Source organism: Suncus etruscus, chromosome 1 (genome assembly GCF_024139225.1).
Source record: "Suncus etruscus isolate mSunEtr1 chromosome 1, mSunEtr1.pri.cur, whole genome shotgun sequence".
In the NCBI taxonomy this organism is placed as follows: domain Eukaryota; kingdom Metazoa; phylum Chordata; class Mammalia; order Eulipotyphla; family Soricidae; genus Suncus; species Suncus etruscus.
In genome coordinates, this window is record NC_064848.1 from 150681208 (window position 1) to 150706674 (window position 25467).

Genomic DNA, 25467 nt, shown 5'->3' on the forward strand with positions numbered 1-25467 from the left:
AGTGTGAACAAATGAGAATTATTTCTTCCCAATGTTGAGTTTGACTCTAAACTTACTAATAGACGTGTTCCAAGCTTTGCCTAAAGCATTGAAATAGACCCACCAATCTCCTTTTAATAGTGCCTGGATTGGGGCACACAAAAGAGTTTTTGGCATTGGTAGAAGTTAATTGTGCTCAAGGTGACCAAGCCTTCCTTAATCAGGATGGAAATGAGAACAAGCTGGGTTCTGACAGTCATGTTGGTACTTAAGGCGTGTCACCTGGTAGCGAAGAGATGGCAGAGGACAGGGTTTCGTTCTTGCCTATTTGCACATTCTTCTCCTCCTGTCTCTCTTTTTCCTCCTGCAGGCCCAGCACACGCCTTCCTCTGGGAAGACATGGAGGACAGCGGCCCAAATAAAGAGCTAAAGCAGACACTGGAGCTTCCCCACCATGAAAAGGAGAGCAAGGAAGAGGAGCAGAAGTCAGCCACAGAGAGCACCGAAGCCTCCAGCCAGTCCCCTGAGAAGTCTGAAGTGCAGAAGTCAAAGGCAGTGTTCACCCCACCCAGGACTCCCCCAAAGAGCACCTGGGAGGCTGATACAGTAAAGGATAGTGACAGTCCAGACCCGGCTTTGAGAACCCCCGAATCAGACCCTCGCAGAGGTGTAGAGATGCCAGCTGCACCTGAGAAAAGGAGCCATGTGCTGTCCGGAGGTAGCCCCTTCACACCCAAAGTAAGTGGGTTGGGGACTGGAGGGATGTGAGTTATGACTCCTGGGCTCAGTCCCATTCATATATATTGGAGAGCTGCTCACAATGTTGGTCTGGACCCTTCATCACATATGTTGTGATGAACATAAAACAGAGTTTTGGGGTATCAGAAAACAGAACTCAGCATCTAGCCAATCATCTGTTCAAAACTGGAGGTGCCAGCAGCTGTGGATAAAGACTACAGATCAATTCTTGACAGGGGAGAAGCTCCAAGTTAAAGAGTATTGGGAGTGGAAGGAATACTGTGCTCCAGGGTAGGGTCTCTGTAGAAGGAGAAAAACAAGAGTTTTGGGGGATGAATGTTTGCCCCTCAGCCAGACAGAAACAGGAATAGAAACTTGGTCTTTTTTGGTGACTTTTTTTGGAGGGGGAGGGGAATTGTTTTGTTGAGTTTTGGTGCTATATTTGGTGGCGCTTGGGGCTTACTCCTCGCTCTGTGCTTAGGGATCATTCCTGGTAGAACTCAGGAAATCTACTTGGTGCCTGGGATTGAACCCTGGTTAGATGCATGCAAAACAAGTGCCCTCTCTGCTGTACTATTATTTGGGCCCCTGTTGTTTTTGTTATGCCTACTTGGCTTTTGTTTTTAAGTGAGTGTTAGTGTATCCCATTACAATATCTTTCATATTCACTGTTGGAAAAAACTCCTGTCTCTCTGTAGAATGTCTTTCCCCTTTGATCTAAAGAGACACAGTCTAACCTGTTTGCAAGCAAAGAGGTAGTTGAATGATACTTTTTAAGCTGAACATGGTGGAAGAGAAGGTTCTGAACCTTTAGCATACTCCTTTATCCATGCTGGGATTGGCCTTCAGTTCCATCACTTACATTAAAGACAGAGGAGGGCTGGGTTAAATCCTACAGATAGGTGCTCTGTTTGTTGTGTGAGCCCAAGGACTGACATTAGTTTTGCTTTCAGCTGGCTCAGCTGGAGGGACTTAAGATCAGCAGAGTAGCTTCTGTGAGGCTTGTTGCTGCCAGATCCTGCCAGCAGGTCTCTTTAGAAGCTACTGTGTTTGGGCATGATGTCTACTGGAAAAGCTAAGCTTCTTGTCTGAATTGTAAATGAACTACCATGTTGATATGTCTGTTTTTTTTTTAATTAGTCCCAAGCCATTAATTGTTTTTGTAAACCCATTCTGGGTGCAAATAGCCTAAAATATAGTTTTTGTCCTCAGAAAGCTTACCGTCCAGCAGTGGGGGAGTGGGGCAGAGGGGAGACAGGAGAAAGAGGTACTTTTGGAGGGTTATAGTTTTCCAAGAATGCCTGGAGACTTCTTGGGGCATACTGCTTCTTGTTGGGGTGACTGGAAGAAAGCATACAAAGGATAAAGAAAGTTGGTGTGGTTTCGGTAGGTGGAAATTATGGGCTTAGAATATGTGACTCTGAGCATGAATACACATGTAAGAAAATGTGAAATAATGTATATTTTGCCTATTCCTTTAAAATGTAAAGAAACATCCTGTGTTCCTCTATTACAATGGTCCTCAAACTTTGGCCCGTGGGCCACATATTGTATTTATTCCCATTTTGTTTCTTCACTTCTAAATAAGATATATGCAATGTGCATAGAGATTTGTTCATGATTTTTGTTTTTACTATAATCTGGCCCTCCAACAGTCTGAAGGACAGTGAACTGGCCCCCTATTTAAAAAGTTTGAGGACCTCTGCTCTATTAGAACACCCATTACTACTGCCAAATAGAGCTCACAAAAACCAAAATGGGGAAAAAAACAACCAAATCCACTAAAATTCAGGTCCTATAACTAGAGGAGAGGTAAGGATATAATGAGAAGAAATTGAGAATTGGATATTCTGTGATAATGATTCTAGGCATACCTGTCCAAAGAATGCATTGTACTTAACCAGGCGAGGGAGGGAATAAAGGTGAAAGGAAAATCATCGCTGAGTACAAGAAGGAAAGATGTGAGCTCCATGTGAAAAGTAAAACAAACCAAAAACAAAACTGCACATTATCCTGTATGATCACCATTTGTATACTAAGAAAGACAATAGGCACATAAGAGGAAACCACATGAGAATTTTCTTGGAAAAGTTGAGTCAAGAAATGGTTCTGATCAAGGCTGTTTAAAAAAATTATGACCTTTGAATGAAGGGTGGAATAGAGCGGGAAGCTCTTGGAGATAGGGCAGTGTTCACAACATATGTAAGAAAGGAAAAGAAGTCAAAATAGGACCATAGTATATAGGGATCAGTTGAGAACTGACTTGATGAGGAGCTGAGGAAAGAGGTGGAATTGAGGATGACTTTCTGTCTCCTTGATTGATTGAATTGATATTACCTTGAATCAGAACAGGTGACAACAGAGGATGGAGAAGTTTGGAGAAGACAGTTATGTAAATCATTGGACATATGCAGTGGTCGGCAACCTTTTTTTTCAACTGAGCCAAATCTTGCCAAAACCAGGATTAAAATTTAGAGAGCCACACAAGACGCGCACTGACAGAGACTAGGAGCAGAGTCCTGACTCCTGGAACAGCCGCCCGGTACACAGAAGAGCCAAATTAAAAGTGTAAAGAGCCACATGTGGCTCGTGAGCTGCAGGTTGCCGACCGCAGGTAGAGTATAGGAAGACAAAGTTCGACATATATATTTGGGCATAGTTAGAATTTAGGAAACTGTTGAATCTGTAGGTGTGAATGAGTTTATGGGGCCTAAGTGTGAGAGAAAGATGAAATGTGACCCAAGTTAGGAATCCTAAAAATGCCAACATTTGAGGCAAAAAACAGGTGTTGGAAAGGAAATATGATGCAACTGGACAAATGTACCCTCTACAAAGAATAGATAGGGATTAGAGGGAAGACAATCTAGGACCATAGTAACTGGCAATGCATGGTGCAGATTAGAATGCAAGAAAAAAGAACCAAACCCAAAAGCTAGAACTAAAAATCAGATAGAATGGCTTTAGGTCTTGAGGATTTCTAGAAAATTATCTACATAAAGGAGCTTTCTGAGCAAGTAGTAAGGTCCCTATGGATAATTGTAGGCATAACTCATATGTGGGCCATGTGGTAGAAATATTGTAGAAGGTATTATGGCATCTAATATCCTCAGGAGTTTATCTCTATCAACTGTATGTATATAGTCTTTTCTAGGACTGAGACACCATGTGATCTTAAAGGTTTCCATCTCCCCTCTCTGTCATCTGAAGTTAAGGAGCTATTCCTCAAATTTTCTGTCTTGATAATCTATAACAAATCTGCTACCTATGGCTTATTCCTGACTGCATCCAGAGATCATCTCTGGCAGGCTTGGGGAATCATATATGGTTCTGGGGCTCAAATGTGGGTTGTTTGTTTACAAGACAAAGACACTACCCTTCATACTATCACCCCAGCTCTAATCCATTACTATGTATCTTTATATATCCCATATATGAGAAAGTTCATCCTGTATCTTTCCCTCTCCTTATAATTTCACTCAGCATACTCTTCTCTAGTTCATCACATAGCAGGAAATAGCATAATTTTATCTTTTCTTTTTTTTTTACAAATTTATTTAAAGAAAATGCATCACATAGTTGACATAGTTGATCATAATATATTTGTTTCCAGATAATTGAAAGCAAAGTTATTGAAAAAATAGAAAACATAGGAAGAGAAGAAAGTTAAAAAAGAAAGAAAAAAAAAGTACAGTAGCAAACATATTTGTGAAAATTATTGTAACTCCAATGAAGTCATTAATACAACGGCAGAAGGTTTAGTAAGTTCTTGTTAGCTGTCCTTTATGTTAAATTGGTGTGTTCTTACAAGGATGACAACATAAAACAAATGATGTTATCCAGAGATGCAAAGCACTATTACTGATGTTATGACTTTTAGGGGCATATTCTGAGCTGCCAGGGCTCCTGGAAAAAGGAAGATAAGGGGGGGGGGCAGGGCGGAATGTTCTCCAAAAAGCCCTGGTGATATCAGCCCCCAAAACTAACGTACCTGAAATTTGGTAGATTTGTGTCCCCTCAAATCTAAGAGGAATCTAAGAGGGTCAGTGATGAAGCAGGACCATCGGGAAAATGATGATTAGATGATAGAGGCAGCATTTGTGGCTCTGGCAGGGTGGAAACTTGACTCCCCCTGAGATGGCCAGCTTTCTTCTGCATGGGACGGTGTACCCATGATCTTTCATGGCTCAGTTTATATCTTGTTTGAGAAAAGAGTAAGTCTATGAAGTTGTATGGTTCAAATATAGCAACTGCTGATTTCATTATTTCCTATACCTGAGTAGTATTCCATTATGTTGCTAGACACACAATTTCGTTATCCATTCCTTTGTTTTTGAATATTCAGATGGCTTGCAGATCCTGATTATTGGGAATAATGCTGCAATGAACATAAGAGAACAAATGTCTTTTTGAAATAATGTTTTTGGGTCCCAAAAAGTGGGATTTCTGGGTAATAAAAAAGTTTAGTTCTTAATTTTTAGGGTGTTTCTGTTTTTCAGAAGAGTCTTAAGAGGTTGAACCATCTGACTTTCCCTACATTCACACCAGCATTGATTGTTTTTGTTTGTTTTATATGTCAATCTCACTGGTGTGAGGTGATTTTCTCAATATTTATATTTGAATTTCCCGGAGAAGAGATGGAGAATATCTTTTCATGTAACTATTGTCCATCTATTTGCATGTTAAAGAAGTTTCTGCTCATCTTTTCTTCATTGCTTGTTGTTTGTTTGTTTGTTTTTGGACCACACTCATCAGTGCTCAGAGGCTACTTTTGGCTCCAAGCTCAGAAATCTCTCCTAGCAGACTCTGGGAACCCTATGGGATGCCAGGGATTGAACTTGGGTCTTCCTGGGTCAGCCGTGTGCAAGGCAAATGCCCTACTGCTGTGCTATAGTTCCAGCCCCTTTCCTAATTGTTTTTTTTTTTTTGGGGGGGGGTTACACTTGGCTATGCACAAGGGACTACTCCTAGTTCTGAGCTCAAAAATCATTCCTGGCAGGCTCGGGGGACCATACTGTATGCTGGGGATTGAATCCAGGCCTGTCCTGTTCTGGGTAGGCCATGTGCAAGGCAAATGTCCTTCTGCTGTGCTACCACTCTGGCCATCCTCTCCTCATTGTTTTGATGGGGTATTCTTTCTTGCTGCTAATATTTTATAAGTGAATTTTATATCTTGGATATTAATCGATAAATGATTAAGCAAATGTTTTCTCCCCATAAACTAGAAGAAAATTGGTTTTTGAGCTGATGATCATAATTGTCCATGGGAAGCAGGTAGAACTTAACAGATGCTTAATTGAACTGTTAGAAAACATTTATTTTACATACATCACACATACTGATTTGTCTTTTGTTTCTTTATTCAGGGTATGCTGAGTCCACCTGTGATCTCTCCATCAGGGAAGCTGCCCCCCAAAGGTTCCAAGCATTTGAGGCTCACCCCAGTTCCCTTGCAAGATGAGAAAAGCTCTTCTCTGGTTAATATCAATCCCTTCACCCCAGAGTCCTACAGGAAACTCCTCCTTCAATCTAGTGGCAAGAGGAAGACCCGAGGAGATCTGTACGTGTGACCCTGTCTGGGATTTCTGAGTGTGGATCTTACTGTGGTCCAGATGAAGGGACAGTAGTAGAGAGAAGGAATAAGAACTTTTGCTGAATGAGAGTGATGTATCAGGGATTTTGGATGGGCTGGTTATTGGGAAGTCCACTGGCACAGTTCCACAAAGGCTGCTGAGTACAAACCATCTGAATCAGGATTGCACATCATTCAGAAGCATTCCTGTAGTCTGTTTCTTTAATACTTCCTTTTTATAGAATCCAAGTGCCTGTAAAATGTGCCAGTCATTTAGGCCCAAGAATGCAACACAATAAATGCATAGCTAATGCTCTGTTCACTGAATATGTAATGAATGTGTTACGTTGAGTTGTTTTGGCCAAATCAACTATGTAGTAATGAGCTTGGTGCTAGATATTCTCCACACCAAGTCCTGATCTTAAGGAAACAAGACTGCAGCCTAATTCCATGGGTCTGCTTTTGTTTCCCTGAATTGTTTCAGCCTGTACGGATTTGTAAGCCCTTATGAAGAATGCCGGTCACATATGTCCAGCATCAGTTAATTTTCATGAGCACAATGTCCTCCTCCTTCCATTTCTACCCTGTACTTCTCCAGAAGGAAAATATGTAGCTGGCTGATCTAGAAATGGAAACTTTGCTTAAAGATTCAAAATGCAACTGTTTGTGCCATTTAGGATGTCAGAGATTTTTGCTCACTGAAAGTAATTTGAAACAGCTGGATTTGGAGCTCATTCTACCACAGTGTCCATGAGAACAGAATGCAGAATGCAAAGCCAGCTTGGGGGTGTTGGGAGGTTGGGGGTGATGTTGGGAGGGAGAATAATCCCCTGTGTTCTGTGCTCTCTTGCCCACCCCAAGTTCTTGGTATATGTACTATTTGTTTGAAATGTTGAGTGTCTTCTTAACAAAAACACAAAAAACAAAAACAAAGCAAAACACCAAAGGACACTTCTCTTTTGAATTTGGATTTGTTTTGTTTTGGGGGCCACACCTCTCAGTGCCTGGATTTAATCCTCACTCTGCAGGCAGGGATTATTCCTGGTGGTTCTGGGGGTGAGGGGAGTTCTTGGAGTCAAAGAAAGGCAAACACTTTACTGTACTATTTTATTGGCCTCAGGATTTGGACTCGATGTAACAACTAACTAGGATCTGTCTATGGTTTCCCTGCATATACTGGACTTATTCTATCCTAAATTCTTCATTTGAAATTTCCATTTGCTCTAATACAATTACTACATGGAGAGGAGGAAGTGGTTTTACTCCCCTGGTAGCCTCCTATTGGCTTAAGTAAGGCTTAATAATGCTAATAATACGCTGATGGCACTTTTAAATTCAATTGATTTTTTTTTTTAGTGAGCAAGAAGATCTAGGGGAAGACAGGACAGAAGGACTGCCTGCCAAGGTGGGTCACTTCCTTTGGTTTAGCTGTCATCCAACAGTTTCTTCACCTCACCCCCAACAATACTTTGTAGACTTACAAATGTGCATTACAATTAAGTCTATGTGGATCTCCACAGATACTCTTAGCTAGTTTTAATCTTAACCTTAGTTTTTCTTTTTGATAGAAAATTAGTTATGTTTTATTTTATTTTAAAAGAGAAATTAAATCCACATACTACAGTTTGTTTCATCATAAATCATCTATATTCAAATATACATTAGTTTCTAGATATACTATATATGAAGTTATTCAATATAGTTTTTTCTTAAAACCATAATTAAACATGAAAAAATATAGTGGTAGTAAATGTATTAAAATGTAATCATGAATTACACTAAAATGAGAAAAATACAACTGCAATTAAATTTTTAAAAATAAGTTTAAGTAATGGATAAGCAAAGAAATGAGGGGAAAAGAAAGGAAAGAAATAAGCAAAAACAATGTTTTGTTTTGTTTTTGGTTTTTGGGCCACACCCAGTGATGCTTAGGGGTTACTCCTTGCTATGTGCTCAGAAATTACTCCTGGCTTGGGGGACCATATGGGATGCCGGGAATCAAACAACCATCCATCCTGGATTGGCTGCATGCAAAGCAAACACCCTATTGCTGTGCTATCACTCCCGCCTCATCAGTCAATACTTTTTCTTTCTGATGTTCACGTTCTTTGATCTGATATTCTTTGTTTGATCCTTTAACCTAAGGAAACAGCCCCATAAGTATTATCATGAAATGTTTATTGCTCCCTTAACTATAATGGAAAAAGGTGGGACTACTGGACAAATAAACTGTAGGGTAGAGTCAGTGAGATTGCCATTAAGACATCAATAAGATTATGAAAACACACCTTTGTTCAATGTTTGCAATCCAAATGGTAAGGGTAGTTTGGCAAATAAAGTGGAGGGATTCTGGCTGGTTGGGGGTGATAAGGAGGCACAGGCTGAGAACTGTTGGAAGTTTTGATTTCCCATGGGAAAAAATATGTGTGTCCAGCCTACAGAACCCTTTTTGCAAAGATTGATTATTTATTTATTTATTTATTTATTTATTTATTTATTTATTTATTTATTTATTTTGGTTTTGGGGCCACACCCGGTGACACTCAGGGGTTATTCCTGGCTATGCGCTCAGAAATCGCTCCTGGCTTGGGGGACCATATGGGACGCAGGGGGATCAAACCGAGGTCTGTCCTAGGCTAGCACTGGCAAGGCAGACTTCTTACCTCTAGCGCCACCGTGCCAGCCCCGCAAAGATAATTTCTTACTATAAGAAGAGATGGAGAGGCTTGGTAGCTATAGCAAATACAGACTGGAAACACATAACACTGGAGACAGGATAAAAAATATTGCTATTGTTGGTAACACTGATAGGAATTGGATACCAAAAATGAGCCAGTTGGAGTGAAGATTTTTATTTTTAAACAAAGTTAGATAACATTTTCCTGTTAATGAAAGCACTGGAGAAAGATGACACTACAGAGACAGGAGACAAATAAGATTGGATTGAGAAACACATTAAGATTTTTGTCTTAGCTATAATTACTGAGATTGAGTTTGCCTACAGCTTTGCTCTAAATGTAATATTTGTAACACATAAGTATGTCAGTGTATAAATACATACATATTAAATAAAAAAGGAAAAATATATATACATGTGTATATACATAACACACAACATTTATGAAGGATCAAAGAGCATACTGGGAATTAGTTGCTATGATCTTTATCTTCCAAAGAAGAAAATTGATAGAAATGTATTGGATGATTTTCTGGGGTTACCAGCTGGGCAATGAGTGATGTTGCTAATTGGCCAGTAGGGGAAGCGGTTGTACCTGAGCATGGTTTTCATTTGTTGGTTCTCTGGAGTAAGAAAAGGTAAAGCAAACATTCCTTTGGATTGAGTTGTAGACTTGAGCTGTCTAAGTGTGAGACAAGTAGATATAAGTGTGGGAGCACTTTTATGTGCTCCATTGAAATCCTGGGCACTCTTGTGACCAGGAACTCTGGTTCTGCCTAGAAATGTCTCTTCTACAAGAATATAGAAGTGTATTGCCAGGAAGATTAAAAAAAAAAAACAAAAAAACAAAAACAAACATGATATAGAAAATGGAAATGCTAGCATTGAGTCACATGTTTATGTTGTAAAGGATGTAAAGAGTCTGAAAATAATTAGATATTATCTACAAGACAACTAAATGTGCTATTGAGAACTTCATGAAATCTTGACAAAGGACAGGTGGGGATACTCACCACTATACTAATGAGGAACTGCATAATTTGGTAATGGAAACCCATCTACGAACATTCTTGTGACCAAGGTGCTTAAATCAAATTTTGTTTTTGCTTTTGGGCCACACCTGGTGACGCTCAGGGGTTATTCCTGGCTATGCACTCAGAAATTGCTCCTGGCTTGGGGACCATATGGGACACCGGGGATAGAACCCAGGTCAGTCCTCGGTCAGTTGCATGCAAGGCAAATGCCCTACTGCTGCATTATTGCTCCAGTTCATAAATAATTTTTAAAGTCTTTTTGAAACGAGAAATGTAGAAAAATGTCTCATTTTGATTGTTCATAATATATGCAGAATAATTTAACTTTCTATCAAAATATTACAGAAATGTGTTCTTCAAGAAACCAACATGGCTTTCCGTTATGAAAAAGAGTTCTTGGAAATAGAAAAAATTGGGGTTGGGGAGTTTGGCACAGTTTACAAATGCATCAAGAGGCTAGATGGATGTATTTATGCGATAAAACGATCTACAGAATCTTGTCTAGGACCATTGAATGAGTAAGTAACTTTTGAAATGTACTTGGAATAAAAATTTGGATTTGGAAAACTATTTTTAGAATTCAACCCTATTCTTTCACAGTTGTATTTCAGTTACATAGTGACAGTGAATTAGGGCCTTTCCCATCACCAGTGTTGACCTCTTTCTGCCACTCTTCCCAGCATACACCCCATACATACCTCCACCCTTAACCCCCTGGACTGCTAATGTAACAGGTTCTTTTGTTTATATCTTTTTTTTTTTTTTTTTTTTTGGTTTTTTTTTGGGTCACACCCGGCAGTGCTCAGGGGTTATTCCTGGCTCCAGGCTCAGAAATTGCTCCTGGCAGGCACAGGGGACCATATGGGGCGCCGGGATTCAAACCAATGACCTCCTGCATGAAAGGCAAACGCCTTACCTCCATGCTATCTCTCCGGCCCCTTGTTTATATCTTGTTGTAGTTTGGGTCTCTTGATTCTATTGCCATTAAGTTTGGTTTGGGTATTTAGATGACCATTTTTTTATTTCCACTCTATGCTCCTGAAACTGTTTGTCCCCTGCGTTCCACTTTTTTTTCTTTGCTCGAGGAAAACTATTTATCAGAAGTATTTAAATAATAGTACCAATGTGATTTGGAACATTCTATTTGCAGCTTTGCCTCTCACCACTTGCTCCTACAAACTCCACATTGCATGTTGTCCCACATTCACAACTCTTCTGAGGTTTTCACATCAGATAAATTCTTTCCTAAAATGCTCTATGATTGATTCAGAACAGGCTGTTTTTCTTTAACATCATGTCTTTAGCTACTGATCTGACCGAGTGGCTTATTATTGTCATGAATGCATATATGGAATGCTCTTCTACCAAATTAGAAATACTAATAGTATTAATTATTGTTACTAATTAATTTGAAGCTGTCTATTTTGTGTTAATAATACTAGGAATAAGCCTTGAGTACCACTGAGTGTGGTCCTAAATCCAAACCAAATATTCTTTTCTTGACTAGTATTTCTTTCATTCTGCTTTCTCGTCTCAGGAACTTGGCTCTGCGTGAAGTCTATGCTCACGCCGTGCTGGGGCATCATCCTCACGTGGTCCGCTACTATTCTTCGTGGATAGAAGATGGTCACATGATTATTCAGAACGAGTACTGCAATGGTGAGTAAGCATGTGAACTGTGGTATCTGGAGATATTTCAGAGATCTGAATCTGTAATCTTTCACATCACAAAGATTTTATTCAAGTCTTTATAATGTTTATCCAGTAGAGGCCTGTCAGAACCTGATGGCATGGATTTGCTAGAAGACAGAGAGCTAGTGGTCATGTTCAATGTAATGACTTCACATATTGCTTTCAAAACAGAAAAAGAAGCAGTCACTTCCTTCACACTTAATACTTAGATGACTTTGACCCCAGTGTACAGAAAGCAAACCATTCTTTTTCTGTTGGTCAGGTATTCTAAAAGATGCAAGCTATCGGGCCCGGAGAGATAGCACAGCGGCGTTTGCCTTGCAAGCAGCCGATCCAGGACCAAAGGTGGTTGGTTCGAATCCCGGTGTCCCATATGGTCCCCCGTGCCTGCCAGGAGTTATTTCTGAGCAGACAGCCAGGAGTAACCCCTGAGCACCGCTGGGTGTGGCCCAAAAACCAAAAAAAAAAAAAAGATGCAAGCTATCGCCCCTACCTTTTGGAGGCAGAGAGTGTGACAAATTGTGACAAAAGTGTGCCAATTTTTCAGTTACAAATGAATTTTAAGTTTGGGGATTGTTCATGCTTCTTGATGTTTCTAATCAATTGAGCTTAGTTATATTAGAGGCAGGGCTTAGGCATTGGGTTGGTACAGAAACTCTAACCTTGAGACCCATTCTCCAGGGTCCTTTAGGGATGTTATGCACAATGACAGGCAAACCTTCTGTGGGTTACTTACAATGTAAAGATCTTTAACCTGTGCTCATATATGATTAAGGTATTGAGCTAACAGCTGTTGGGTATTGTTATTCTTGTTCAGTGATATATAGTAGAAAAGTGTTACCAAATTGGATAGAGGCTTGTTCTCATTTTAGGAGTAGTAAGCCACATTTTGGCTACCAACTAGGGGTTAACTAATAGTATGAACTGTTTGAATAATTTTATTGTCAGGTAATTCTAAATATGAATGTCCAGCCTAATTCTTGAGGTTGGTGATCAAACTAAAAACTTCATGGTATAAACAAATAGGTAAAGTGTGAAAGTAAATAATAATAAAAACAATAGAAACAGAAAATGATATACACATCCTGCACAATAGTAATTTGACATTTCCTTATGTTTCATTTATAGCCTGATTTACTGTAGCCTTGTGTTTATTCCCCTCAACAGTTTTCTCAGCAGATTTCCTCAATAGGCTCAGCCAAATCCCTTTTCCTAATAATCCAGGGGGGTTAAATTTAGCTTTACTTAATATTGTGATTATGTTTTTTCCTAGCTGTTCTCTCTTCCTTATGCCCTCCCACTACCATCTAAGATTCCCTAATCTTCCCTATGATTCATTTTATTTCAATGATTTTTAGCTACTAATAAATATCAAAGAGCTTACATTAATAATTTCAAAGGAAAGCTTATTTTAAACTGGTTTGGGGGCAATGTTAGACTTAAAATTAAGTTTTTGAAAAAGTTAAGTCTTACATTGCCCCAAAATAAGTTTAAAATAAATCTTAATTTAAAATCTTAATTTTAAAAACAATAAGGTGGAATTTCCCTAAAACACAGCAACTCCTAATTATTTCCCACATTTGAATTGAATATCTTCTATCATTTAATGCTTTACTAATCACTAGGGTGTAATAATATTATAGAATGAAGTTAAGGAAATTGTTTCAGGATTTTTTTTTTTTTTGTGGTTTTTGGGTCACACCCGGCAGTGCTCAGGGGTTATTCCTGGCTCCAAGCTCAAAAATTGCTCCTGGCAGGCACGGGGGACCATATGGGACGTCGGGATTCGAACCGATGACCTCCTGCATGAAAGGCAAACGCCTTACCTCCATGCTATCTCTCCGGCCCCTTGTTTCAGGATCTTTACTTACAACAAACACATACATACATGGGACAATCTTGTGCAAAGATAGATGATTCAAGTATGGAGAGAGAACATTTAGAGAAGGCAAATGAAAGACAGAGAATGTATAATGGAATGGGTCTTGGCTTTAAAGTTGACAATTCTGGGTTCAAAACCCAGCCTGCCACTCATTGGCTATAAAGAAGTCCTCAAATTTTTTAAACAGGGAACCAGTTCACTGTCCCTCAGACCATTAGAGGGCCGAACTATAGTTTAAAAAAATTGAACAAATTTTTTAGCACACTGCACATATCTTATTTTGAATTAAAACACCAAAATGGGAACAAACACAATATTTAAAATGAAGAATAAGTAAAGTTAAATTACAAACTTACCCGTATTTCAATGGGACTTATGAGCCCGCTTTTGGCTGGTTGTAGTTTCAGGACCCCTGCCTGAGACTGACAGGAGGAGGAAGGGAGATGGGGGGCAGAGTATAGGGAAGGATGGGGGGAGTAAAGGGGAGAAAGTGGGAGAGATATCCCACACAAGTGCACTGCAGAGTGCTAGTGCAGGACAGGCAGCAGCAGAGGACTGGAAAAATGTCCTCAGCAAGTTGCATGTGGCTGTAGTTTAAGAAACCCTGTGCTATAGGATCCCTGCAAATTAATTAATCTCAGTAATTAAAGAGAGTAATACTTATGAGAAATGAATTTTAGAATTAGCACAGTGTCAATATCCATTATAGACTAAGAAGTCAGTTAGCTGCTGTTGTTGGAGTTGCCAAGAACTTCTTAATAAGGTGGCAAGAGTTGAATAGGATAATATGGAAGTTTAAAGAGAGAAGAAGAGAGAGAAGGCCCCAGCTAACATGCACAAATCTTGGAAATTACTTTAACTTGGCAGACAAGAAGGAAGAAGCAGGACTGAGGTGGACCGTCTAGTGGGAAAAACGATCAAGAAAAATAAAGTTTAGAGAGATCCTTGAAAGTCAGGGATTGGATTTTGACACAACTCATTGGAATATAAAACAATCACTGTTGATTCATAATGGCAGCCTAGTAATTTCACCAACTATTTTCCATGTAAAACACAGCTCTTATACATAAAACTTCCAAATGTGAACTGATCATAGAAAGAAAGCCTGCCCTTAAGCCTTGTCCTATTTGTAGTTATAAGTAATAAATGTTGACACTGCCCTATGGCTTTAAGTAAAACAATACATCCCAAGTTTTTATTCAGTGGTAGAGATAATTGTGTCTCATCCTTGTTTCTTCTGCACCCCTCAATACACTCTTCCCCACTTCCTTCTCTCACAAACCCTTTCCTTTGCCTGGTTTTATCTCTGTACCCTTAGATTCTTAAAGATAAGGAGTATGCACAGAGATAGTTTTAACTCAGATTTTGATAATTTAGCTTATATTAAGAAAATAGCAATAACCCAATTTCCCTAATTATCCCGCCTCTGAGACAGGAACCACTCAGTTTTTTTCTCTCCCTCTCTTGCCAAGCTTCTCCCCTATCAACCTCAGACATCTGCAGGTTTTTGAAGTGCACAAATAACTCTAGCTATAGCAAAATCCAGATTTTTTTTAAAAAAAATCACTATTGCAGTAATAAATAATTTTCAATAGTTGCTTCTATTTTTCTGGTTAATTGGCTACCTTTACCATGGAGCTTCTAAATAATTAAAACTACCATTAATTTAACCCTTATTAAATATGGAGTTATGGAGCTCTTCAGGGGATTAGAAATATCTCTACTTAGAACCTAAAAGGTCTAAGAAAAAAATAAAATGTAAAAAAGAAGTAAAAAAAGTAAGTAAAAGAATAGATACCCTATTTTATCTTCCATACCTTGAAAGGGGTCCTGACTTATTCTTTCCCCCACCCCCATCTGTTGCCAACCATGACATTTGGATTAGAAAACATTACATGCCAATCCTTTGGAAAGGGAGATGCATAATGTGGGCCCTGTACTAAAAGAATAAGCAGGCTAGTCTGAAAGGAGTTCCAGTGGACTCAGTCTTCCTCCTAGTACAGAGGTACCTATGGTATATAAATTATTTTCAAATAAGATTTCAAAATGGGGAAAAGACCTACATTCTCCTTAGGTTTTTGAAAAGTGAATTTCTTCTTTCTAAAATTTTTCTCTTTTATTTTTGGAGGAAATGGGTGGGTGGCATCCCTGGCTGTGTTTAGGTGATATTCCTGGCTCTTTACATACATATGACCTTCTGGTGGCGGGGGGGGGGGGGACCACATATGGTCCCAGAAATTGGTACTATGTCTGCTGAATACAAAACAAATGGCTTTATTTACTATATTTTCTCTCCCTGATCTGCATTTTTTAAAAATGTGGCAAGCCAGTCTTTAAATTCAGTTTCATATATGATATTTTAAAATATGAATTTCTGGAAAAATGTACTCTCTCAGATTCTATTCTGCTACATATTTGAAGGGTGGTGTTATAGGCTTTATGACCCATCACATTTTGCTAAGGAGATCCAAGAAAGTAATTTGACTGAAGAGGCTTCCAGTAAATATTAATGAAGAAAATAAAGGGCTAGAAGCAATCCAATAGCTACCTGAGGCATTCAAGCTCAGGCTCTCAGATAACTGAGACCAGGGCTTACTCAGAAAAAGGTAACAATGGTTAAGTCTACAGTTCATGTACAAACATTGTGGCTCAAATCGGATGTAGGACGTTTTGTAGTTTCTTTAAATGAGCAATCCTTCATGAATTTTAAAGGAAATGTCTGAAAATCAGTTGAATTAGAAGTACTAATGGCCTCTACTTATTGTTTTGACATTGACATCAAATTAATCATCCATAACAATAATGGGTAAAGAGCTAGGCCTGTCTGACCTTCTGGTCAACCACTGGATATAAATGCAAATCTATTGGTTGTGGCATCCTCCAAGCACTTGGGCCATATATGGGGCATCTGTTTGAGTGATGCTTGGCATGAGTACTTGGCATGAGTAACCTGTTGGGTTGAGTTCCTGTGTGAGCAATTTACCGCACATTTACCATGCTTCTATCTATAGAAGCCATACCTTTTCTCTCAACTAAGGGGCTATTCTCTGTTCTTCCATAGGTGGGAGTTTGCAGGCTGCTATAACTGAAAACAAAAAGACAGGCAATCATTTCCAGGAGTCGAAACTTAAGGACATCCTTCTGCAGATCTCCCTTGGGCTCAAGTACATCCACAACTCTGGCATGGTACACCTGGACATCAAACCAAGTCAGTACAGTCCCCGTCTTCACCAAGCTCTAAATTACTCTTCCTCATCCTTGTCAGAATCTGTGCCTATACACTAACAAGTGTCAAAGATGCTGTTTACTGGAAGAACACCTTTGTTTCATTTATTTATCTAAAAAACATTTGCAGTTAAATGGTGTTAATTCCCTACCATCACTCTGGAAAAAGGAAGGGAAGTCTTTCATAGGTAGCAAAATTAAGTAAGAAATAAGGATTTTATTTAATTGTTTAGGTAACAGCATTCTGGTTACATCCTGTCTGTGTTTATATATGACTCATTCTGTAACATTTCTATTTCAGCACTGATTGAAGTGGTCTGAAATGAATGATTTTAGCACTCATTACTGTGAAACTCAAGGAAATGGTTATACCATTTTTTTTACTTATTTTTTTTGTCTTGAGGTCACCAGCCTCTTAAGAGGCTGAGGAATATATGAGGTGCCTTGTAATTGGAACTTATCAATCACTGAATTGGTCAAAGTACTTTGAGTGATTTCATGGAAAAGTAGAAGAAGAAGAAACCTTGCATTTCTAACAGTTCCTAGAAGAATTCTTGCAGGAATCAAATGCAGAAAAGTATCTCTGGGGTAAAAAAGCATAGATTTTCATATTTCCTTTCAGGTAACATCTTTATTTGTCATAAGATAAATAATGATTCTCCTGTAGCTCCAGAAGAAAATGAAAATGAAGATGATTGGTTTCTCTCTGCCAATGTAATTTATAAGATTGGTGAGTCTACCTCTCATTGATAAACTACTATACTACAAAAATCACATTGCTGACCTCACTTAGTTCAGTTTAAGAAAGATCTGATTTTAGGAGCTGGAGCAGTGGCCCGCTATCGTAGGACAGACTGGCATCCCATATGGTCCCCCAAGCCAGGAGCGATTTCTGAGAGCATAGTCAGGAGTAACTCCTGAGTGTCACCGGGTGTGGCCCAAAAAACAAACAAAAAACAAATAGAAAGATATGGTTTTAAAAATCTCCAAAATTATTTTTAAAATTTTTTAGGTGACTTGGGTCATGTGACATCAATAAACAAACCCAAAGTAGAAGAGGGTGATATTTGTTTCCTGGCTAATGAGATTCTACAAGAGGTAAAGATGAGGGGATTGTAGGGTGTTTGGGTGGGGGATTCAAGCAATGCTCTGGAAGCTTAGGCTGCACTGGTGACTCTTGGACAATCTAACTGGAGGGTCCTGGGGGATAGCTGAGCTACCCTTGAGGTACTGATGGTTTCCAGGGTTGCACTTGGTGGTGCTTGGAGGAACCATGTGATGCCAGGAAGTAAACCTGGATTGATCACATGCCTCACAATACTTTCTTCTGACCCCATGGAAGGTATTTTATAATTTGTTTATAACTTTCTTTCAAATCAAGATGTATAGCTTAAGCAATAAAATGTCTCTTGATATATTATCTCTCTTCCTATTCAGAATTGAGACCAAAGGTAGAAGACAACTTCTTTCCTCTATGCCTCCACCTAAGACTTCTCCAAATATAAACCCAACCAAACATCAACAACAAAAGATGGCATAATCCAATGCAAATTCTTACACTGTCCTCAACTGCTTTTAGTATTTCTTTCTAAATTTATGGATTGCTGACAAGGATGGGAGATTTTCTTGGTCAAATCCAACTTTCTTGCTCTGCCCCTTTATAACATGTTCCCATTCTGGTCACCCAGATCACTTTCAGCTCTGTGCCATATTTTAGGATGGCTTGGGAGCCAGGCCTAGAATAGATGCCATTCCCTCCAGGGTGATGATCAGAACCAAAAATCCCTTCTTGTGTGTTCTCACACACAGGATCATCATATACTTCAGCTGTCCTGGAGCTTGAACCAGCCAACTCTGCTCTAGCCTTTTGCAACTGGCACTGGGCAGGGTAGATGGGAGGGTGGTGCCAACCATAATCAATGCTGCCTCTGTGCTTTCCAGAATTACTCCCCCCCCCACCTGCAGTATAGGGCTATGGCCAGTCATCATTCCCTCCAGCTGGCCAACTAACCCACCTTTCCATCTTCTGCTTTGGCAGGATTATGAACACCTTCCTAAAGGAGATGTGTTTGCTTTGGGATTAACAATAGCTGTGGCAGCAGGTGCAGAATCACTGCCCCCCAATGGTGATGCATGGCACCACATCAGAGAGGGGAACCTTCCAGAAATCCCACAGGAGCTCTCCAAAGAACTGCTAAGTCTTCTCAAGGTGATAACTCTTGCCTGAAGAGATGGTGGTGCCTCTTTAAATATGTAAATAGCCTCCTACCTAGGTAGAAAAGGGGAAGAGGTAGGGACTGTTGTGCCAACCAGAGGGAGAGCAGAAAGGACACAGGGACAGCTCAGCAGGAAAGTTACTGTGTTCTAGGGTTAAAGATCTTGTAGCATGTTGTCACTTGCCCTTCCTAATGTCTGTCCAGTGGGCATTTGAGGATGCCAAGACTCAGAGTGGTTTCTTGAACTCTATATTCAACTTTGTTGCTTGATTAGCTTCCAGGTAAACTCTGGCCCTTTGGCTCATGTTTCAGGATTTAGACTATTGATAATGGTAACATGATGGTATTACTAGAAACATTTGAGGGGGGGCACACCTTACTGCTCAGTACTCATTGATCATGTGGATCAAACCTGAGTTGACCATGCACAGGGCAAGCATCTTACTCACTGTATTATCTTTTCAGCGTCAGAGAAACTTTGTTTTGTTTTGGGGTCATACCCAGTGGTTCTCAGGGATTACACTTGGCCGAGAGCTCAGAAATTATTCCTGGTAGGCTTGGGGGATCCTATTGGATGCAAAGATCAAACCTGGGACAGTCACATGCAAGGCAAATGCCTTACTTGCTGTTTTATTGCTCAGGCCCACTCAGAGAAACCTTTTTTTTTTTTTTTTCTTTTTGTAAGACTGAGAAAGAATTTGGATTTTATTTATTTATTTATTTATTTGGTTTTTGGGCCACATTAGGTGATGCTCAGGGGTTACTCCTGGCTATGTGCTCAGAAGTTGCTCCTGGCTTGGGGGACCAAATAGGACGCTGGGGATTGAACTGTCCTAGGTCAGTGTGTGCAAGGCAAATACCCTACCATTTGCACCACTGCTATGGCCCCCTGATTTTATTTTATTTTTTGTATAGCATCTGGCTATACTTCAGGCTTATTTCTGGCTCTCCACTCAGGAATCCTACTGGTCGGCTTAGGGGACCAAAAGGACTTGAACCTGGGTCAGCCATATGTGAGGCAAATGGCTTACCTGCTATACTGGTCTATAGATGAAATTTTAATATTATCTGACAAGATAGTTGTTTTGTCTATTTGAAGAAAAAAATTTGGAAATATGTGTTGTTTATACTTACTGATATATAATTATGGGCAGAATCAAAATCTTAGTGTGAATAGAGACAAACCCTTTTACTATTGAGTTGTACAAGATCCTCATGTATTTTCAATATTAACCTCTTATTAAAATATTTTATCTTATTACATACGTTTCCTTTTCATATTGTAGATCAAAAAATCATCAAAAACTGATTTTGTTTCTGGCACTGCACCTGGTCCCCTGAACACAGAGCCAGGAGTGATTTTGAACATAGAGCTAGAAGTAATTTTTGAACACAGGTCCAGGATTAAACTTTGAGCACTGTTAGGTATGGCTGAAAAGGCAAAATAGAAAAACATTAAACCATTATACATGAATCATACAACATGCTCTGAAATATGACATCTAAGTACAAAGTACAAAGATGTAGTTACCTGATCAGTGTTACCAGAGAGAGTGACATGCCTTTTCCAAGTAAAACTCCTTTCCACTTATTTTTCTTTCCCCCTTCTGCACCAAGGCGGAACAAAGTTCCACAAAAATCCACCTGCAGAAGCTGGTGTGGAGTTGGGTGGTTGGGCTGTTTTTCCACTAACCACTCTTCAGTTTCCTTCCCTTTTGTTCCTACATGATCAGGAAATGCTTCACCCTGACCCCAGGAAGAGACCTTCTGCAGTCGCTCTGACTCGAAGTCAAATTCTCCGGCCAACCTTAGGGATTACAGAAGAGCTCCAGAAGCAGCTTAGCTTGGAAAAATTCAAGACAGCCTCACTGGAAAGGTAGAGTTTTTGACGTCACAGATGAGAAAGAATATATTGGTATGCCAAGCATGGTGATACAATTTGTTCTGGAATAACCTCTCTATGGATTCAAGTAGAACATTATTAATCAGAGGTCCTTTCCCATAGCAGCATAAGACTGATCAGATTTCTAGAGGATTTCCAGTTAAGTGAATCAGAAAAATGATGAATGACACAAATAAAGATATATTGGTACTTTAATACCTGAGTGATACCAGGTATTATTAGATCTTCCAAATGCAATGCAAGGTAACCACAGTTAAGAGGTGGACATAATTTAAAATTCAAATTTCTGAACAGGCAGATATGGTCTTGGTATGTGCTCTGGAGAAAAGGTATTTTTTAGAGCGAAAGGAAACAGTGTAGTCACTTATTCATGTTAGCTTGTATTCAAGCACATGTTTATTATTCTTCATTAAGCAAATCAAGATTTGATGGAAAAATGGAGATAGGTCAGGCAGTTCTGAAGGCATTTTTTCAGTGATTGCTGTGCACCACTGGAATATAAAAGGAGAGAGAAAATGTTCAAGTCAAAGATAACTTAGAAGTCCAACTTCCTTTGGGTATATAATGCATCTTGGAAAAGATTACCTTGGAAAGTGTCAGAGCTGGAAAAGTAGCACAGGAATTAAGAAGCATGCATGCAAGCTGCTGACCCTGGTTTGATGCCTGGCAGTGCATAGAGTCACCCAAACATTGCTAGGAGTGATCTCTGAGCATCACTGGGTGTAACTCCTCTCTCCCTCTAAGTCTCAATGATTTCTTCCAAATAAGAAACTTAATATCTATTATTTTAACTTTTCTTTTGAGGAGTGGTTAGGACTATAATTGGTGGTGCTCAGGGGTTACTCCTGGTTCTGCACTCAGAAATCGCTCCTGGCAGGCTCAGGAGATCATAAATGCCAGGAATTGAATCCGGTTCCATCCCAAGTCATCCATATGCAAGGCAAATGCCTACCACTGTGCTACTGCTTTGATCTCAAATCATTTTTAAGCTTTATATCTCTTTTATTTATTTTTTATTATTTATTTTTATTATTTATTTATTTTTTATTTCTTCACCAAATAAATAAAATGTATGTGTTATTATGGCAAAGTACTTTGAACATGTTGGGGTACCTCCCTAGCAGTGTTCAGGTGGCCTGGAGGTCACTGGCTAGCGATATTGTCAGTTGGTGTTCATCCGGTTCTTTGCCCTGCCAAGTGGATCATGAAGTTCCAGGGACTAAATCCTGGGGCCTCCACATGCAAGGTCCTTAGCATTATCTCCCAGGCCGCAGTATTAGTACTTGATAAGGTATGGCGTGTACATGAGCCTTAGTAGGCATAAGTGGCTGTCATCAGCTGTGACTGGTAGGAGCACTCATTATAGAGTCAGTGCAAGTTGCTTAGACCAGGGATTGGCAAGCTTTTCTGCAAAGACCTTGTGATTAAATTAATTCTTTATGGGCCATATGATCTGCTAGAACCATCCACTCTGTAGTCAGATAAATGCAGCTACAACAATATTTACATAAAAGGTATATCTGCGCTCCAGTATTTATTTATTTACAGAGGGGGAAGGGACAGGTAGAAGGAAGAAGTAGAAGTAAGAAGTCAGTCTGGGGACCAGAGAGATAGCACAGTGGTAAGGCATTTGCCTAGCCAACCGGTTTCTGAGTGCAGAGTCAGGAATAACCCCTGAGTGCCACCAGGTGTGACCCAAAAATTTAAAAAAAAAAAAAAAAGAAAGAAAGAAAGAAAGGAAAAAAAAAGTCAGTTTGATAATGGGCTGAACTTAGAACTTAGTAGAACTTAGTGCTGGGGCCTATATTATTGGCTTTAAAAAATCTTTTTCAGGGGCCGGAGAGATAACATAGCGATGTTTGCTTTGCAAGCAGCCGATCCAGGACCTAACATTGTTGGTTCGAATCTCGGCATCCCATATGGGACCCCATGCCTGCCAGGAGCTATTTCTGAACAGATAGCCAGGAGTAACCCCTGAGTACCACTGGATGTGGCCCAAAAACCAAAAAAAAATTTTTTTTTCATTTAAGCACCATGATTACAAACATGTTTGTAGTTGTGTTTCAGTTATAAAAAAAAAGAACACTCCTCCTTTACCAGTGCAACATTCCCACCACCAATGCCCCCCCATCTTCCTCCTCTCACACCCTTCTTTGTATTTGAGACAGGCATTCTATTTCTCTCATTCACTACTATTGTCCTGATAGTTGTTAACTAACAAATATTAGCGGCTTAATATATGTAGTATTGCAAACTATGCCAAATCAGTAAAATTTATATTTAAAATGTCTTAACCCCCCCCAAAGACAAACCATATTGGGCCCTTAATCAATGCTCTACAAAGCTTTATGGCTTTTTATATATAGCCATATATAGCCAGAGAAATGTTACCTTTTTTGTTTGTTTGTTTTTGTTTTTGGGTCACACTGGCAGCGCTCAGGGGTTACTCCTGGTTCTATGCTCAGAAATCGCTCCTGGCAGGCTCGGGAGACCATATGGGATGCTGGGATTCGAACTTCCGTTCTTCTGCATGCATGGCAAATGCCTTACCTCCATGCTATCTCTCTGGCCCTCTTTATTTTGAATTTTAGGGACCATTTCTGCTCTAATCCATAGGATTTGGAAGCCAAATCTGTCAAGTTTGGGTACTGCTTTTAAAGACTATCATGGTTATCTTCTACTATGGTTTGTACAGGTTTATTTCTAGCAGTTCTGGGGGGAAAAGGGTATGATTGTGTTATTGTTGATGATAAATACTTATGTCTAATTTCAGATCCAACTCCCGTGTTTTCTCCTTTCATTGCCAGGGAACTGAGGGAAATCCAGCAAGACCAGCCACCTATGGAAAGGCACAGTGACCCAGAAAGTCCTTCGACATCCATGGCAGGATCAAGGAGCAGCAAACACCTGGTGGGAGGCAAGAGTGCGAAATCCTCCCGTTTCACCTATGGGGGCTATTCTCCATAAACTCACTTCATCCGAAATCTTTTACCTAAGAGCTTCTGGAAATGGCCTCCTGCCTTGTCAACCACCCTCAACTGACCAGCATTCTCACAGATGGCAAAAGACAAGGCTATTTAGCTTTTCTCATCAAGACCTAAAACTATGATGGTCTCTCACTAGCTGTGATCCCACATACAATGATAGGGAGTCATTTCTTGTCTCTATTTTTACGTGCTGAATGGTGGCTATCCATGGTTGGTCCACTTCTCCTGCTCACAGGTGTATCCCAGGAAAGTCAGACCCCTAGGCTGAAGTCGGAGATTGGAGGCTGCTGGGACTACTGCCCTTCCAATGATCCCAAGGCAAGGAATGAAATTTTATTTTGAGACAAGAAAGCGTGCCTTCTTTCAACAATATTTTCCACTTGCTACAAGGGGGAATTCCCACATGAATCCTCATTCTCAATTTTTCTGATCAAGTGGCTTTCCTCTAGAGACTGTCCCTTTCTATGTTATTTCTTAGATGAAGGCTGTCACCATTCTGAGGGGGGTATACAAATAAGACAGAATATAATTCAAAACTTTTGAACTGAACTCAGAACAAAAACACTGCATGAAGGGTTGGAGGGAAATTGTATGCGGTGGTTCTATCACAATCAGCTCCCTCTGCACCTTTGTTATTGATTACCAAGGCATCACACATTTCTCCTTGATTTATATCAGAATTTGACTTTATTACCTATGATTTTATAAAATGATATTTTATCTAATTATTTGTAACATATTTTAAAGGAAGAGACCTTATTTTAAATAAAGATTTTTAAAATCTTATCCAAAGTAAAATGTGAATAAAGTGTTATTTATAGAATATAATTAGCAAAGAATAAAAGGCTGATGTGGGTAACTAATTCCTGAGTAGAGAAACTTCAGTTGGTTTTAGCAGTTATTGGTGACAAGACCCAGATTTACTGATCCCAGACCCAATAGAGTCCAGTTCCAAATCAATGTTGGTCATGATGGCATGATGGTTGGGTCATATAGATAAAGTGCCTGTCCATATTGTAGGCTCTTCTGCAATTGTTGTTTTTATTCTCTCATTTAATACTTAAGAATAATATACTTTGGGGCCGGGCGGTGGCGCTGGAGGTAAGGTGCCTGCCTTACCTGCGCTAGCCTAGGAGACGGACGGCGGTTCGATCCCCCGGCGTCCCATATGGTCCCCCAAGCCAGGAGCGACTTCTGAGCGCATAGCCAGGAGTAACCCCTGAGCGTCACCGGGTGTGGCCCAAAAAAAAAAAAAAAGAATAATATACTTTAAAAATGAAAGAAATCATATCCTTTATAACTAGGTGTTGACAATTCTTTCCTTGTAGCTAAGGGATGAATAATGCTGAGTAATTCCCATTGAAGAAAAGTAGTCTTGTGTCTTTTGGCCATGCGTATTTCTTCTTTGTCAAAGTGTCTGTTCATTTCTTCTCCCCATTTTTTGATGGGGTTAGATGTTTTTTTCTTGTAAAGTTCTGTCAGTGCCTTGTATATTTTGGAGATTAGCCCCTTATCTGATGGGTATTGGGTGAATAGTTTCTCCCACTCAGTGGGTGGCTCACTAA

The 25467-nt window shown here is 39.7% G+C and overlaps 1 protein-coding gene across 1 annotated transcript; it reads left to right on the forward strand.

The window, feature by feature from the left end:
* The first annotated feature begins 378 nt into the window (after nucleotides 1-378).
* On the forward strand, nucleotides 379-23882 carry WEE2 (WEE2 oocyte meiosis inhibiting kinase). Its single transcript, XM_049774863.1, has 11 exons — nucleotides 379-717; nucleotides 6081-6274; nucleotides 7643-7691; nucleotides 10343-10515; nucleotides 11535-11656; nucleotides 16633-16779; nucleotides 17419-17526; nucleotides 17809-17894; nucleotides 18835-19005; nucleotides 20746-20888; nucleotides 23723-23882. The coding sequence occupies exons 1-11, from the start codon at nucleotides 379-381 to the stop codon at nucleotides 23880-23882; spliced, it is 1692 nt and encodes a 563-aa protein (XP_049630820.1).
* The last annotated feature ends 1585 nt before the right edge of the window (nucleotides 23883-25467 follow it).